An 18,694-nucleotide genomic window follows, 5' to 3' on the forward strand; every position below is an offset into this window, starting at 1 on the left:
ATGTATTTCAATTTTGAAAAAAATATTCAAATGCATGTTAACCAACACATGCTTTGTGCATATTTTAAATTCTTTTACAAATGTGTTGCAATAGCATTATAAGGTCAAGTAAGTGTACGGCTTTCTATGACACTTATATGCAAATACTTGAGGGGGTAAGTCTTAAGCCTAGTTACAAAAACATAATAATTTTTTTAAAATTCTAATACAAATTACATTTTCCCAATTTTTTTTCTACTGATACAGAACCACTAGGTAAGAACTATCAGTTCCATGTTGTTTTTGTGCTGTGTTAGAGAAATATGACAGAGAAATGTCTGAAAAATACTTTTTCAGCCACAGTTTATTGATTTAATGACAGATTTGGAAAGATACACTGTAGTAGTTCATTTTTCAAGTGTCCAAAAGACTGGCAATGTAGAATAATAAGAAAATGGTTACTATAGTGTTACCATTTTCTTTTGCTTGCTACTCTGCATTAAGGATATTTTAAAAGTAGTACGAAAAGGCTTAAATGAAAATTTGCTGAAATGCTGGCATATAAATTATAAACTGTTGTCTGAGTGAATCCTATTAAAATGAGCTGACTTTTATCTTGCAAAATGCTGATTAACAAGTGGCTATTTTTATTAGATTCAGTTCTAATTCTGTATTTTACAAATGTGTGGTAGCATCCAAGAAATGATAAGAAGAAGTCATTCTTTACATTTTAGACACTTAAATTTAAAAGTCCTATGCTAATAGGGTGAATAAAGGACAAATGACAGACAGAAGGATCTTCCTGAGCTTCTGTCTCAAAAGCCTTATACTCTTCAAATAAGAAATGTTGGGAAAAAATTACTATTGCTCTTTCCTAAGAGGATTGTTCTCACTGAAGCAGGCCACTTGAGGTGCAGCTATCTTAAATTCGCTAATCCAAGGTGACACGATGTTCAATATTTGTGTGTAGCGCTTTAAGGCAGCTTTGGTAATGGTCACCTCATTGGTGACAGCCTTAGTGGATTCTTGTGTTATTGCTCACTAAATTGTGGTTTCTAGATTGTTTTGTAACCCTAGCTTGACTTGTGTCTGTGTGTCTCTTCTTTTCACACTGTCTGTCCCCCTCTTCTACTTTTTACAGGTAATGATGAATAAACCTGACTCAGGAAATTCCTTAGTGCTTACTACATATCAGTGTCTGAAGTCTGCACAGCTGAGTAACAAATTGTAGTGGAGAATGTAACATGGGGCAGGAGAGGCAAGACTTTAAAAAAGAATATTGATTGTATGAAAAAGAGAAAAAAACATGCCTTTTAAACTGAGATACCTTTAGAGTTCTCTTGTGTGGATTTGCATATGTGTTCCTGAAATTTTAGGTGCCTAAAATTTAAAAAAACACACACCAAACAGCCAACAACAACAACAGAAAAATCAACAAAACCCAAAAACCTCAACAAACCAAACAAAAAATCCCAAACCTGTAACCTCTCAAATTTCAAAAGAAACAGAGAAAGAAATACCTGTATATATTCTGATACAAAACTGAGACCTGTAATTAAAACAGAATTTCTGCCATATGAGCAGTTAGCTGGTAAGGTTGAGCAGTTGGAAGCATTACTGTGTTGTGGAAATACTCACATCTGGCTATTCACTTACATACTTCAAATAGCTTTTCTTTACACCTACACAAAGAAATTATTTTGTTTTTATTGACTCTCATGGTTGTATTTTAATAGTATCTTTATCTAGTGGTCCAGTTCAAGTATTTCACTTATATTGTATTTTGAAGCTGAAAGCTTCTGTCACATCTGAAATATCTTAATAGTGTTTCTGAACCAGGGCAAACTGGTACATAAGTCATCATTGAAATGTCTGGGGCAGGGGGATTGAGATTATAAAATCCATTTGGAGCTAGAATACTCTTTTTTTCAATATTTTTCTTCTTCTTCCCCTTCCCAAAAATCCCAGTTGTTTCCCTCTCTTGAATTTTGTAATCTGGTCAATGATGATGTACTACACTGTTGAACTGAAAGGGGGGAGGTTTCCTGTTTGGCTTTAAAACCTGGCTGTTCTAGTCATTGCTCCAGCAGCCACAGGGTAAAATGAAATACTGCAGCCGCAAGTGCTGTGTAATACTTCACATCTTTTGGCTCCTGTATTGTATGGCTTCGTTTCCACCACCCTACAAGCAAAAGCAGGTTTCTTCTGACACACATTTCCTCATTCCTCATGTCAAAGCAGTAATACAGGGCAGACGTTATGGATTCTGCTGTTTTCCAGTCATCGTCTCTGCATCAGCTTTACTGGTTTACCCATTACAGTAAGTTTCTTGTTATGAATTTGATGAATTGTCGAACTTCCAAGTGCCCTATTAGACAAAAATAGGTTTGGTTGGTTTTTTTTTTTTCAGCTACAACCAGTCACAATCTAAAACTGTCAAAAGTTGCTTTTCCACAAAGTAAAAGCAAGTATATATAGATATATATGTATATATTTATTATTTAAACTGTCAAAATATGTACATGATTTTTGTATAATTGTTTTATGGTGTCATTATTAAAATTTTGCCCACTGAAAAGTGTTAATTTTTTTAAAGATACCAAACTTACTCTAGTTCAGCAGTATCCTGGGAATCTGTGGTGAGAATAAAATTAATAGCAGTAATAATTAATTGCCTTTAATAGATTATTTTTTATATCCTTATTTCTTTGATAAACACCTCTTCATCTGATGAGAAACTGTGATCATTGTTGGAAACAGTGCTGGTTCTGTCCTATGCTGCTTCTCATTCCCTTTCCTTCTTTATTTCTTTTTTCTTAGCTTCCCACAGTAAACTTTTCACCAGGCTTCTCTTCCATTCCACTTTTCACTGCTGCATAATCTATTCAGAGGGATGATCCTCATGAGCTACGTCATCCATGACATTTAGCAAACACACCCTAAAGACTTCATTAAAAAATTAATCTGAATTGCTTTCCTTTTTTGGGTTTGATTTTTCAAATCATACCTTGCCCACCTTTTGCAGGAAGGGAGCACTCAGAACCTTTAGATTTAAAATAATATAGCATAACTGTATGGAAACAATAAAACACACCAACTGGTGTATTCTATCCTCTATGGTTTTGAATCCCCTTAAGGTGATGCAGTCTTACTGAAGTCAAAGACTGGGCCATGTTCACTTCTTTTAAATTGGAATTGTATCATTATTGACACTGTTCATTTCTTATGTAGTGCACTGGCTACAAAAATGGACATAATCTGCAGACTGCAAGATTTACAAACAGACCTTTTTACCAATCAATGATTTGAAAAATACATGTAAATTGTGGACAGCTTTTCAAGAATAATCTTCAAACCTGCCACCCAAGACTGAATATCCTTGAAATGCCTCAAAAGCTAACTTAAAACTGACACAGTAAATAAGTTTGTCTGCTAAAGTAATACTTTCATCTCAAATGTTAAATCCATATTTAATGTGTGCTATAATGACATCAGGGACAGTGTGGCTGCAAGATAATTAATTGGTCTGTATGTAATTTATTGAAATTAGCTGAGCATTTGGCTTGTGTGCATATTAAATTCACTTTGAAGAATTTTCTGTTGTAATTCTAGTAGCAAATTGAGATATGGACTGGTATTTTTCACACAAAACATATTCTGTGAACTATTTAACATGTCTCTGTCCTCAGACTTGCTTCTTGACCCTTGAAGCCAACTCTTAAGTTCAGTTGAGGAATGTCAAAAAAAAAAAAAAAAAAAGCAACCAAACAACCCAAAAACGATTAGCAGAAAGGAGTAAGACCCCCAGCAGTGACCTGGTTTGAGCTGAACAGGTACAGTACTCTACCCAGAGCACTGATGCCTAAAACCATTTTTGAAGAACAGAGCCTGAAGAGGCTTTTGCTCTTTAATTTGCTGAACTCTGATGAGTGCATATTTGAAGTTACTGCTAGAAGGAACTTCAGAAAAATGTGTTATCTGGTTGGGCAACGTGAACCAAGGCAGAGCACAGGTTTTTCTGTGGTCTGGTGAGTGAATGGCTGATTGAAATCAAGTTCCAATCTACCTCATTCCTAACAGGGCTCTTTGTGCTCTTTAGAAATGTGCATTATTTATCAGTAATTCTTACGTCAGCTTTTACTGCTTCTCTGTCCCTCTTGCTCTCGTTTGAGCACGCATTCTCCGCTCACCTCATCGTTCTAAGCCCTGCATCTTTGCCGGAATCGATGGAAAGCCGGGCTGCGGGTGTTGTGCCGGCCCTTGAGCCGCCGCCGGCAGCCGCCAGGGGGCAGCGCGCGGGCGGGCGCGGCCTCAGAGCCCCGTGCGGGTCCCACCGAGGCTGGACAAGGGCGGCCTGCGGGGGAAGCGGCGAGGCTGAGCCGGAGCAGGAGGTCCTAAGGCCCTGCCGTTTATGGGTATTTCCTTGTACAAGGCCATGTTCTGAAAATACCCGTAAGTACAATTGTTTGTTTACAAATCTTTACATTCCTTTTCCTGGAGGATAGGAGGATCATAGAACCATAGAATATCCTGAGTTGGAAGGGACCTACAAGGATCATAGAGTCCAACTCCTGGTCCTGAACAATCGCACCGTGTGCCTGAGAGCCTTGTCCAAACACTCCTTGAACTCTGGCAGTCACTCTGTAACCACTTTCCTGGGGAGCCTGTTCCAGTGCCCAACCACCCTCTAGGAGAAGAACCTTTTCCTGATATCCGACCTAAACCTCTCCTGACGCAACTTAAGGCCATTCCCTCAGGTCCTGTCACTGTCACCACAGAAAGAGGTCAGTCCCTGCCCCTCCTCTTCCCCTCACAAGGCAGCTGTAACTGCAGTGAGGTTTCCCCTCAGCCTCCTCCTCTCCAGGCTGAACAGACCAAGTGACCTCAGCTGCCCCTCATACGGCTTCCCTTCACAGTCCTCCACCATCTTTGTAGCCTTCCTTTGGATGCTCTCTAGTAGGTTTATGGCATGAAATATCCTGTTCCCCCAAATGACTAGATGCAAATTTAAATAAAATACAACACTTTTAGCACAGTTGAAATGTATGGTTGGGCTCTGTATAATCTTCCCCAATGCCAGTAGAAGCATGCCCCTGACTAAATTACTGATTTGACTTGTGTCTCCACTAAAAGCACCACATCAAAGCTCAAATAAAGCTACACTACATAATTTTATTAGCTGTGATAAACCAAGGACAAATATAGAAATTTAACTTTTCAGTCCTTTTAAATGTTTTTCTTTTCAAATCAGTGTGTGCTTTCTCAAGTCTTATTTTACCATTTGTTCATTCATGAACCATGTAGACTCAAATTTAGCGTAAAATAGAAATCAGTGGTTACTGTTCCTAAACCTTTTTTGCCATTTTTATCATAGCAGTTTAAATGGAGCAATTTGTAGAGTTTAAGCAGTAGTTTTAAAACCCATAAAGAGGTTCCTTTAAGTTAAATTTGTGTGTTAATGCAATTTGTGCTTCAGATGCATTTCCAAGTTGGTATGTTTTCCAGCTGAGCTGATGGGTTCATCAATTCAAATTGTAGCACTTTAGAATGGTTGGCTTTTGCAAGAGTCTTAAAAACACTTATTCATCAACTAAAGCTTTAATTGAGCTGCTTCCACAAAGATCTATTAATTTGCAGTTACTTGTGAGACATGTATACATAGGTATGTGTATATGTATGTGTGTGTATATGTATATATATATATATATGAGCTCAGCTGCTACTCCTAAATTCCTTGCCTTGAGCATCTCTGATCTGGTGCACTCTTCCAGATTTTATTTCCAAGACATTTTTAAACTAAGATGGGATTTAGCCAATTCCATTCACTCTTTTTTTAACAATACAGTTTAGAGGACTCATAGAGCCAAAGACTTGGAGGATTTTTTCACATGAGCTGCACAGCAAAAGCCAAAGCCACAGGTGGGTTGCACAGTGGGAAAACTCCAGCGAGGTAGCATTTGCTTAGTTTCAGGACAGCTGTGACAGTTCTTTCGCAAGTCATCCCTGAGGCTGACTGTATCAAGTGTGAGGCTGGGGCGTTGCATGATTCACTTCTGCTTGGCTGATGGATGTTCCCCCAGGGACTGTAGTCAGCCAGGAAAAAATACAGTTCAGATTTAAATAGGACTGTGGCTTGAGCTGATGCAGACCTGCTCTGAGGAGAAGAGAACCAATCAGGTCTTTGACATACCCTAATTTTTGCTGTATCCTGCACACTGTCCTGACAGTAATCTCCTCCCTAGCGGAAGGGGTGAAGTATGCATTTTGGCTGTATCCTTGATATAGAATAAAACTTCCCTAAATTCAAATTTTAGGCTAAAAAAAAAGACTGTGGTTCTATCTCTCTTAAAAATTTTTAATCACAAGCAATACTTCAGGGATGCCATACTTTCCTCCTATTGACTCCCCCATCAGCAGTCAAATGTTCTTATTGTTGTTTGCTTTATTGCTGCTAGAATTTCTGAGTTCTGATTGCATTCTGAATGCTGTCAGAGAAGTTTTGCAAAATTCAGGTGTGTAGCCTTTTTCTGAAGTGATTGATTTGATAGGGATACGAAAAGGACAGAAAACCTGAGGTGCCATTAATGATGAGCCAGAACTGTCTATTGTGGATCATGGCTAACATGAACCCTGCTTAAAACTGCTTTTTATAAACTGCTGTAGGTGTTATATTTCCTCTGCATTTTGTTTCTTTCTTTGTATGGAAGTGTTTAAGAAAAAACTAGACATGGTACTTACTGCAATGGCCTAGTTGACATGGTGATACTCAGGCAAAGGTTGGACTTGATCTCAAGAGGTCTTTTCCAACCTCATTTATTCTGGAAATCTGTAAAATTCTTGATAAAGATATCTGAAAGATAGTAATAAAATGCAACTAATTTGCCATTATTATAGCACATTTAATTGATCCTTTCCCACTAATGTTAATTTTGATAACTTACATAACCATTTGGAGTATTTTAATCCTTTTCTTTAAACATTGTAAGAACCTAAAAGATGAAGTCTATGACAGTTAAGCTTCTCAATAGAGTATATTTGGACATAACACTGGACATACTTATGTCTTTTAATTATAAGAAATACGAGTATATATATTTTTGTATACTCAGTAGTTTTAAAGCCTTATTTAGTAGACCTGTATTTATTGTTACATATATGAGAATTATTTCAACATCACTAAAACTTCCCTGATGTGATTTTTTAGCTTAGTAATATAGCACTTTTTTCCCATCTGTGGAAAAGCTTAATTGCACTGACCTCTATATCCTGTTCCACCGTGGACTTCAGTACATCAGTTAATGATCACAGTGCCCTGAATAACTTAACTCACTGTATTCACTTAATACTTCTTTGTCACCTTTGCTCAGACCACTATTGCTTTCTCTACATTGGACAATCCTGTTTATCCAGAAATTTCAGCAAATTCTGACTCCACAGACCATGAGGTCAAACATTGCCAGGTGGGAAAGAAAGCACAGTTCAGTCCTGGCCCACAGCCTTTGTTACCCATGCAGTGATGCTGTAGTAACTACTTTGCTCAGATCCATAATGGGCAGACTTTCCACCACCACCCCCAGTATGTAGCCATACATACAGTAGTGGAGCATGGATGAGCATAGTCATAAGGCCTCCTTCCTCCCAGTAAAATTAAAGAAAGCTTGAGTCAGATCCCATTGTGATTTGTTAAGCTTCTCCTGTTCACCACAGTCTGTTCTTTCCCTCTGCTGATGATTATCAGGACCAGCAGAAGGAAATTTTCGCCCACCCTCATGCTTGGGCATGAAGCAGAGCGTCATTGATTAAACTGCTGAGAGGATGGGTGTGAGCCAAGGCACCAGACTCTGAGCTGCAGTTGGTGAAGGTATGAACACGTCTTCCATTCTGCTTATTCTGCCACAGTGAACACAATCTCCATCAGAAGGATGGGATACAACAGATGGAGCTATAACTTAAACCACTTCATAACAGTTCCTAAAGCTCATCTGTCAAGGATGGTGCCAGACTGCTTGTGCAGTGTTAGTAAGAGAAATTTATGTATGAACATACCATGTGAAATAGGCCTGCTGAGGAGCAAAAGCTGTGTAGCCTATAATGTTTATCTTGCATTAATCAAGTTGTAATGTATTTACTTAGCACTATTTTTGTTTTCACTCGCTGGCAAAATCCCCACAGATGTTTTATTCTGCCTTACAGCAGTTAAAAATGTGAGAAATGTATAATTGAAATAATTTACTAATTGTGCAATTGCTTAGCTTATCACACAATAAACCATGGGGACTTGTTAGAGGGAACGCACTAATCCATGGTATGACACAGGTCAGATCACTTCCTACAGTCACTAGCTTTAACAAAGCTATCTATGATACCTCAGGTATTTTCAGATGCAATTCAGAAGACTGGCAAGCCTGTAAGATGTGGGGTGTCCCCTATCCCTCCATTCTGCATTTCTGTCTCAGTGTTGTCTGAAGAATATGCTGCTCACAGCTACACTGATGGTCATGGAAATTGCAGGTACCTCATTTCTGGAAATCCAACTCCCGATGCTTTTGCAGCCTTAGGGAACTGTACTTTCTTGCCATAGGATAACAGAGAGGTCAGAAGGCTTTGTGATCGTTGGCCAGAAGACTGTGTAGAATAATAGAATGAGCTAGGGAAAAAAAATGCACTAAAAGCATCTGGGAGTTTTTGTGCATACTAGGCAATATATTCTATACTCATTTTCTGTGCTAAGTTTACTGTTACTGAGGCCTAGAAGCAACCAAATAAAACAGCAGGGAAGCCTTTTCTATGTTTCTTGCCTCCATTTCTCACTAATACTTTTACATTTTCTCCCTCTCTCTTCTAATGGAAGCTGGGAGGAAAGGGCCGAGCACAGCACTAATGACATGAAGAAAAATACTGAAGGAAGCAGCAGGGAGGCCATGGTTTCAACCACTCTTCCTCCCTTGCCCAGGAAAATTTCAGTGACCTCTTGACACCTCCCATGGGAAACTTTAAATTGTCAAGAGTATTTCCCAAGTAAATACAAAAAAATGGCATTAAAATAGTACTGTTTCTGACTTAATCCTCCTAAAGTTGATGCAAGTAAGTTAAGGTTCCCGCACCAGCTATAATGCACTAACCTCAATCTTGATGGCTGGATATGTGAATGTGTATCAGGACTGATTAAAAAATTCTTCCATGCACTCACTAACAGCCACTGGGGAAACTGAAAATAAAAATGCCAAAAATTAAGTTACAGCTTGTTCCTGGATTGTGCTGGTATATTGTTTAAAACTACTATGTTTCATGTTATACAACACTACTTAGAGTAAAAACATTAATTTGTCCTATCAAAACAAAGGGGAAGGCATTTCATGTTCATTATAACCTGATTGGTTATTCTGCCATGTTTTTGCTGGGGTAAGATACTCAAGAATGATTGTTGTCTCTTGGAAAATATTCTGGCTTTATTATATGCCAGCTGCCAATTTTTCCTCTGAAATCTGATCATGAGGAATACAGAGATATGAGAGTATGTTGCACCTCAAGTGTCTCCATACCATATTCCCCCACACCCAGAGAATTTGCCACTGAGCAACACTTGCTGGTCATTACTAACTCTGATCCTGCTTGTTAATAGTAGGATGAATTCTACTCCAAGAGATAGGATGCTAAACTGGAGATCTGTAGTTTAGTACTAGGAATTGTTCCTTTGCTTCCTCCCCAGCATTTTATTTAATTTAACCTGTAGAGACAAATGCATCTGTGCCAGTCCTTGTCCATTTGTCTTACCTTCTCATATCTTTCCAGACTTTTTTGCCACAAGCTGTCAAGCCTTCCATGTATGAGGTAACCCTGCCTTCATGTTCCCCATGCCTGTCATATAGAAAAGGATCAGCACAATAAAGCCCATAAATAAGAATGCTTCCAGAAGATAATACCAGAAAAAAAAATGCCTACCAATGTGAACTAGCATGCAGGAAAAGACCTAGCACAGGCCATTTGCTGACAGTTCTTTAGAGCACAGCTGCCTTAGCTATATAAAAGGACTATGACGTGGATTAAAAATACATCAGTTTTTTAGCACAGGTGTGACCTTAGAGAGGAATTGTGGTAGAATTGCATTAGCAGTTTGCAGGTTTTTGGCACACTTACCTATTGTCAGTGCCCCAGTCCATCCACACACAGAGTTGCTGTTCGCATTTTCTGGGACACGTGGGAAAACATTACTTGAAAATGAGTTTGACTGTAGCTCATATAAAGTGTCTATTTAAGAGGTATTTAAGGGCTGATTCTTAGCTGGGGGATGGAATCCAGCTGCCTGTTTTCTTTGGCCCTGAGAGCCAGCTTTATGTGATTTACATTTTCAAAGCTGCCTTCACAATGAAAGAGATTGAGGCTTGGTTTTGAGGCGTGGCATGGTTTTTGGGGGGTTGGGTTTTTTCTTGGTGGTGGGGGCATGCTAGTGAGTAAATATTTTACAGCCCACATTTCTAGTTCTACAAAATCAGTGACTCCAGGCTGTGAGACAATATAAGTAAGCACAAAGGCTGGAATTTATTGCTTGTAATGATCTATGAGATAAGATTTTTCAGCTAAGCCAGTGCAGAGTTCTCTTGCCAGATGTGTGGGAGTGAAAGTGACACAAATCTTAAAAAAAAAAAAGAGAAATCTTTGGCAATCCCAGAGTGATTATATAGCCTTGTAGCACTAGCAGCCTCAGAGAATTCATTTTGTGTCTCAATGTCCTTATTGACTTGGGAAGCCAAGTCTCAAGCTTTATAAAAGAAATCCAAAGTAGTGCCATGAATACTCCATAAATTTATCTCACTTCCTTAATCTTATTTTGAACAAAGATAGTTTTGGGGTCTGTTTTTCTACATGCCTCTGTTTATAAAGAACTGTGGTAGCAGAATGATAGTGATTCTGAAAAAAATCAATGGGGAACTTGTCCCTTTATTCCCTTACTTTCATCCCAATGTAATTAAAAACTTTCCTTCAGAGTCGAGCTACATCATAAATCCCGATTTTTTCTCCCAAGATATCACAGACAAAAGCACAGTACATGGCTGGTACAGTGATCACATCCAAACCTCTGCCTACATCCTTTCATAAGTATGCTAGAAAATGCAGAGACACAAAGCTGTAAAGGAGCTTCTGTACCTTTCAGACAACTAAGAGGCCTAATTTGTGCTAATGGGGCTGCAACTTTCCTTGGAGCTGAGGATACATTCCAAAAAAGGATACCACAGCAAAAGAAAACGCTTTTCCTTGGTATAAGAATATTGCTTGGACTAGTTTGGAGTTAAAACGTTAGTGCACTTTAAATGCTGTAACACATTTTAATTTTTTATATCCTAGTATACAAACTCTTACACAATCTATCTCATCACTTATGTATGACACCACAGCAGAACTGTTCAAGTGTGGCAGAGATGTTTGAAAAGTAAACATGCTGATAATCCTACTTGCCTGCCACATAGCTCTGCCCAGCAGGCACTTTTAGTAGGAAAATGCTATTTTAAGGAAATAAATCTCTCTGAAAAAAAACCTAGCTGAGCATACCTTTAAGAATTAACATGACAACTTTTTTTTTTTTTTTTTTGGCAAACTATCAAACTGTTGCAGCACTCAAAATTCTAAAATAACTTAGGTTAGAATTTATTCTTGCTGTAGATTTTGCTCTAAAAACACATGAATTTCCTGAAATTCATGAATCCATGAATCATGAATCCATGTGACATAGAAAGATGTCACATATTTATCCTGGAGCATCTTAACCAGTCCCTGCTCCTAAGTCTGAGAGTGTAACACAGCTAGAGACTCTTCTGGTACAAAATCCAAACCAACTCTCTCTGCAGAAGAGATGTATGTGAAGGGATTATGGTACGTTTCAACAGATTGCCTGATTTGGACAGTAGGAGGAACTGCAGGACTCACCATAAAAGACACACAAACCACACTACAAATACATTCTTGCCGCACATTTGTCACACTTCAGCTTTCATGACCACAAAAGCACAAGTGGTTTTTAGGAGTTACTCCTCTGTTATATGCACTTCCAATAACTTCTCTTAGAATAAGACACTTTGGATAAGGTGTTTGTTAAGACGTGCAGAAATTTCTGAGTTTTCATTATGTTGTCATGGAGTTACCCAAAGGGGAAATAAAATCCTTTACATCACCTGTTGCAGAGCCTATGGTCTGAGTGGACATGAAAATTTCTCACCTAGAAAGACTGAAGGGAATGCTTAATATGTTCTAAAGATTTATTTTGTGTGAAAGTGTGAGTAGGTCTGAGGTTCCACCCTGTTACTGATTGGAAGATCCCAAGGCTTTGGCCAAGGATGTTTGCTCTTGGAGGGTTAATTTGACTAAAGGACCCTTCTAGATAAAATAGCACGGTATTGTGAATTCTTCCCTGTACATGAAACTTACTGACTAGCTTTGTCTTCTCACAGGATTTTAGAGAGTGAAGCTGTTTCTAGAAATACAAAGTATAACAAAAGGCAGAATCTAGGAATTGTAGACCTGACATGATGGATACAGACATCTCCCAAAAACCACAACCTCCTTCCATCTCCACAGCCCACATGCAAAAGTGCCTTTGACTCTCCTCAGAAATTCCTTCTCCTATCTAAAATTGCAATTTTTTTTTTTTTTGTCAAATAATATACATGCCAAGTATGCAGTCTCCAGACATTTCAGCTTCTTTCAGATACTTTGGTAATGAGGTGTGGTAGTGAAGACAAAGTAAACTTTGATGAATTTTGAATATCCTCCATGATACTTTTGCTTATTTAAAAAGAAGAATTGTTTGGGCCCTGCAACTCATCTCATCTGTGTGTTTGAACACATTTGGGTGTCCAAAGCTCCAAACACTTGTCACAGTGTTCCTCAAAGATAAAACTGGACTTCAGTCATTCCAGCTCACTGGAAGTGGTTTATTACAGTTCTGCCTGATCTCAGTCTAGAGTCAGTAACATGACAATTTTACTTCAATATTTATATGATTATTGGTTTACTGTTCATATGAAAGAGCTTTACCCTGTGACTGGAATGCAGCCTTTGCAAGTGGAGAAAATACTAATAGCTTTTTAATAGCTTACAATTTGCTAACAATATAGCAAAACTATTAAAGCAGCATGTAAGCATTCCAAAGTGTCTAGGGCAGTCAATAATTCGAAAACCACATCCTGAATCACTTACAAATCTTTGAGAGACCAGATCTTAATGGGGCTGGGAGATACCTAGAGCAGGACTGAACACATAACCTGGTATGCTCTGTCCCCACCAGAATCTCCCCTGTGGAGAGAGCACTAATTCTAGAGGGGCAAAGAAGCATTAGAACCAACTCTGCAGCCTCACAGATAAGGTCTGTAGCTTATCAGCTGCATGCAAGGAGGAAAAAGATAATTTAATTTCTTTAAGAATGGATTCTAACATTTCTGCTCCTCTTCTAAAATCTTCACAGCTGTGCCATCTAGCTTGATGTCTTTAAACAAGCATTCTCCTTTGTTTTTCCTTTAGCCTTATTTGTAGTAAGGGCAAATTCAAGCTTGTTGGTTAATAAGATGCAGGCACAATGTTCCCATCAGCATAATGAATATTTAAAGTTCTTGACCAACTACATAACCCAATACCTTATTGCATTTCTACAAGGTACAGCACTGAATGCTGCAGCTAGGTTATGGGGATCATAAGCATCCATAAACACAGTCTTCTCCTGTGACTAACCTGGTGGGAATGTCTTGTTACAAAAAGCTCACCCAAACACTGAGAAGTTGTAGCTTATTCTTTCATGCTGCAGACACTTTCTCTGTTGCACATTTTCTCCCTGTGACTCAAGTTATTGCAAAAGCAGCAATATGTACAAAGTTACAATCCCAGATTCATGTTATCAGAGAGATCCCGTTTACTACGTGAATACACAAATGATATTGTACTCAAGAAAGCTGGGTGCCTAGAACACAGCATAATTATGTGCTTTCAGTACATTTTGGCTTCTAGTTTTACAACTCATTTCTCCCAACTCTCTCCTCACAAATACCAGAACTGCAGAGATGCCTCTGGCAGGATGCAGAAACCTGAGAAGTACATTTATCATTGATGTAGTTAAAACTAGATCACAACCCAGAAAGTGCAGTAAGGACAGCACAAGATTCAGTTTGCCAGCAAACCAACTGGATCAGTATCAACCATGCTGAGCTCCTTGCTGCTAGAATAGTTGCCAACAGTAACTGAGTTAAGTAATTTAAAGCTGGTACTAACTGAAAAAAAACCAAGCCACCAAAGCAAAACCAAATCGCAATTCCCCCTTAATCCCGTGAAAAAAACTGAAAACAAAACCACAAAAAAATCATCAACTCTTAAATAAAAAGGAATGAAGTCATTGAAGAACATCTTTGCTCATTTTCACCAGAGACTGAAGAAAGTTGGCCATGGGCCATCCTTCATGATGTGCTTGCCAACGTAAAGCCAGCAAGATCAGCGTGGCCATCAGAGGTAAACTCTCACTAAAGCGATGTCAGTGGGAATTTTGCATGGCCTTTGAAAGGGGATCACCACCATATCTCCAGGGGCCATTTTACAAGGAAATAAGATCAACCTTTTGATCTGTGCTTGAGATCTATATTGCATGGAAAAGACAGGCTAATGTGGACATTACAAATGAAAAAACATGATCCCTTCTGACTAAATTAAAAAAAAAAAAAGCTTTAAAAATATTTTAGTACAAAAATGTAGCTCAAAACAAAAACATGCTTATGAACTTACAAATAAAATGAATTCAGACTATGACTGCCACAAGACACTGTTGTGTTTTCTTCCTGATAGGACATAGCAGCTCTTGTTCCATGAGTCTTATTATGTTGAGTCTTTTGCAGTTATCTGAAGGCTTTCAGGATGGAATTCACATATAAATTAAATATACCTTCATATGTTTACTCTTGTAGGCTTGCATTTCTCTGCATGGCACTCACTCAGTTTTGGTTTATTACTCTAAATATTTATAGTGCTAACATGACTTTTTCAGGCACATGGATTATCCCTGCCATCAAGGGTAATAATCTTCAGGGACATTCTGTAGGATGAGAATGAAGATTGGATCTGGTGTTGTTCTTTAATGCATTAATGTATTTAGTGCATTACTTTTTATGTTATTTAAGATTTCCATGTTGAAAAATATGCAATTCTGAAATATCCCATACTACTTATCCGTTAAATTTCCTAAGGAGCTAGATGCAGATGACTATAGAGTGCATCTCTTAGCCCCTCTTCTCAATAATTCATTGGCAAAACCTGATGGAATATTTGGAAAGATATTAATATTCTAGAGGTTTTATAGAAAAAAGTGATCATATAAAAAAAAATTTTCTAATATTGAATGTCCCTCCTACAGCAAAGTGTGCAGCAGATGTCTTTCTCTCTTCTTGTGAGCTGCCAACTTATCAATTAGCCAGTGTTGCTCAAAGCCAGGCACAGTATAGACTATCTCACATTTTAAAGACAGAGGAAAAACTAAGGGTACTTGGACATGTGCCAGAAACAGAGATTATTGCGGTAAGATTTAGTTAAAATATAGAGTGTGACTGTTGCAACAGAGTGGGCTCAAGACATGGGGACGGACCTTTAGGCTGTTTGGCCCAGAGGGAAAAAGAAGGTATTGGCAAAAGAAAGGAGTGCAGAGAACAGTGGGTTTACTGCATCGAGGATGCTGACACAGAAAAAAGGAAAGAAACAGGTGTTACCAGTTCTTTCTGCGCCTGACATTGTCTTTTGCTGTTCTTCCTATTGTCTTTTGCTCCTTCCTTTACTCTACAGCTTCCAGATGAAAAGAAACAATGTATATTGGAGAAAAAAAAAAGTTTGTGCCTGAAACCCGGTGTCAGAAGTACAATTCATTACAACAAAAAATGTGTAAAATACAAACAAATATTAATAGATATTATAATTGTAGAAATCCAGTTGGATCCAGATAATGGCTGAGTAACTGGATGGCCTCATCTTTCAAATCTGTGTTTTTAGTGGATTTCTGCCCTTTGCATCATGTACTTAGTAAAAGTCGTACAAGGAACTAATGAACTGTGTATAAGGATGGGACGGTTTCAAGAAGTGAGGCCTCCTCAGGTAAAAATGTCCAGAGTGCAACTCCCTGCTTATGGCTGAAAGTGAGAAAGAATAAATGCTTCAATGTAACAGCAATTCTGTTCCTTTCAGTCCTGGCTCCAGAGTATGCCAGCCTCTCTGAGTCAAACACTTCATGTGTAAGAGGGCAGTGGCATACATCTGCACACGCCCCCACAGTTTTTTACATGGATCATATTTGTTTGAAAATTAACTACAGCTACTCTCAGGAAGTAACATATTTACCTGATACTCTTCAGAGTGTTTACTGCTTTGGTTTGTATTCCACAATGTATTTAGTATTTTACAGACTTTACACAAAACAGTGTCAAAGACCAGCCCTGATAAAGGGGTAATCTTTTTATTCTGCTACCCTGAACTTTCATCTTGCTTCCCTGGTACACCACTTGTGTTGTAAATTCCTTTACTGTTTTAATAGATATTTTACATTCCTTAGGCAGCAAACTAAGTTTAGACAACAGTAATTGTCTTGCTTACAAAACTATGCTGGAAAGGCTGGCAAATTATTACCATGAGAACTTTTGAAGAAGCTATGTCCAAAAGTGAAATCCAATTGTGAGATGAGACTTTATTTAGATTCAACAAGTCTCTGTTTCAAATGTACTCATTATCCTTTTTTCTGTAGTGACAGCACTGACATGGCAAGAGAGAGGAATACTATGACACATAGGAATATTCTTATGTATCAGATGGTTATACCCTTCTATTTATGTTACGATACTCCCTGGAAAGCACAGACATAGACCAGAAACCCATCTGTATCAGTTTTCCTAAACTCCAGAATTCATGGGGGAGGAAACCTTATTTCTTAACGAACTTTACATATTTAGCAGCTTCAATATTTCCACTACTACAACAACTGAAAAATAGTAAAAATTAAAAGATTAGAGATGCATTCAGTGTGAGTGAGCACTTACTTGGAAATCCTAATAATCAGAGAATATCATTGCCATTGGAAACAACCAAGTTAGCATATCTAGAAAGTATGACAGAAAAGCCTGTCACTCTATCAGCTTATCCAAACCTACACAATCCATGCGTGAAAAAGGAAGAGAAAAAAAATGCAGCTTTTTATATATACACAGAATTCAGTAAGGATGACAGCAAATTTAAAGTTATAGAATATCCTGAATTGGAAGGGATCCACAAGGATCATCAAGTTCAGCTCCTGACCTTGCACAGGACAGCCAGCCCCAAGAATCACACCACGAGACTGAGAGTCTTGTCCAAATGCTACTTGAACTCAGACACACTTGTGCTGTGATGACTTCCCTAAGGAGCCTGTTCCAGTGCCCAACCACCCTCCTGGGGAAGAAACTTTCCCTAATATCCAATCTAAATCTCCCCTGACTTAGTTTCACGCCATTTCTTCGGGTCAGCTTGAAAGCTAGAATTACACACAAGCTTTTGGATTGCTTCCTTTTTGAGTTGCAGTTGACAAGATTAATAACTGGATCTTAAACATTTGTCTAGCTTTTTCATCACCCATAGACAAGGGGTCTCATCTGATTTTAAAATAGTGGGCTTTAATTTCTTTTTGTTTTATGGTAATTTGTATGTACATTAGGGTTTAATTTCCCCTTCATTCCCACAGTCTTGTGGAGAAGTATTTCACACAAAACACCCCAAACCCAAGAGCATCATCTGAACACAGAGGTATGTGGTTGTGTGTGTGTGAAGAGAGGCACTCACCAATTTTCTGGCATCATTTATTTAATTAAGCAGTCCTGTCACAGAACCATTTAGATTGGAACAGACTTCTAAGATCAGCGAGTCCAACTGTTAATCCAGCACTGCCAAGTCCAGCACTAACCATGCCCATAGACAGGCTGCACTCGACCTCACCACAAGCGTGCTGCAAGGGCCCGAGGGAGCAGAGCCGCACCCGAGGGCAGCGATGGACGTGACACGGCATCCCGGTCTCCTCCCCTGCCCGTGCCCAGCACGGCAGTGCCTGACCCCCCCGGAGCGGGAAACGCCGCGGCCTCACCGCGTCCCACCGAGACGCCAGGAGCTGAGAGCGCACAGCCGGGGGAGGCTCGGGGAGGGTCCCTCGCCCCGCACAAGCCCGCCCAGCATGAGCAGTCTCCTTGGGCGGGCCCCCACGGACTCCGGGCATCCCGGCTCCTCCTTCTGTAGGGCCTGCCAGCCGCAGGCCGGCGCTCCGGGTATGACTTACCACAGACAGCGAGCGGAGGCAGCCCTGCGAGCGAGCGACTGACCACCCACCCTCGCTCGCCCCCTCCCTCCCTCTTCCTCGTTCGCCACCGCCCCCACGCAGTCGGCGGCAGCCCCAGGTGCCTGTCCGGGCTGCCCCCAACGCACAAGCCGGGGGGGAAAGCGCCTGCTCCTTCTGTCCCAGGAAGCCGCCTGTGCTCTCCCACCGCCCCAGTCACCGCCCGCGGCACTCAGCGAGGTGGGGTTGACGGGGAGGACGAGACGGCCCCGCGCCCTGTCCCCGCCCGCGAGGGGCGGTGCTGCCGCTGGGGACCCGCCGGGCCCGCCCCCGCTCCCTGCCCGCGGCCCCTCGGCGGGGCGGTGCCGGGCGGGGCGGTGCCGCCCCTCGCGTCAGCAGCCCCTGCGCGGC

The 18,694-nt window shown here is 39.9% G+C and overlaps 1 protein-coding gene and 1 long non-coding RNA gene across 15 annotated transcripts in view; one reads left to right on the forward strand and one right to left on the reverse strand.

Annotated features, from left to right (window-relative positions):
- NEK1 (NIMA related kinase 1) overlaps positions 1-8,763 on the forward strand; it is a 51,993-nt gene extending 43,230 nt beyond the window's left edge. For 9 of the 14 annotated variants that reach the window (XM_032108418.1, XM_032108420.1, XM_032108422.1 and 6 more), the window contains 2 exons: positions 247-255; positions 1,121-3,765. In XM_032108418.1, the coding sequence (XP_031964309.1) occupies positions 247-255; positions 1,121-1,134 (23 nt within the window). In that variant the 3' untranslated portion in view covers positions 1,135-3,765. Of the gene's footprint in view, positions 1-246; positions 4,432-7,717 lie in introns of those variants that run through there. The other 5 variants (XM_032108415.1, XM_032108416.1, XM_032108414.1 and 2 more) reach the window with 3 other exon arrangements.
- LOC116443813 lies at positions 6,731-10,476 on the reverse strand. Its single transcript, XR_004240064.1, has 3 exons — positions 9,754-10,476; positions 9,102-9,187; positions 6,731-6,829 (listed from the first exon to the last, which is right to left on the reverse strand). It is a non-coding gene; the product is annotated as an uncharacterized LOC116443813 (long non-coding RNA).
- Between the last annotated feature and the right edge of the window lie 8,218 nt (positions 10,477-18,694).

This window comes from Corvus moneduloides, chromosome 5, assembly GCF_009650955.1.
Source record: "Corvus moneduloides isolate bCorMon1 chromosome 5, bCorMon1.pri, whole genome shotgun sequence".
Taxonomy (NCBI): domain Eukaryota; kingdom Metazoa; phylum Chordata; class Aves; order Passeriformes; family Corvidae; genus Corvus; species Corvus moneduloides.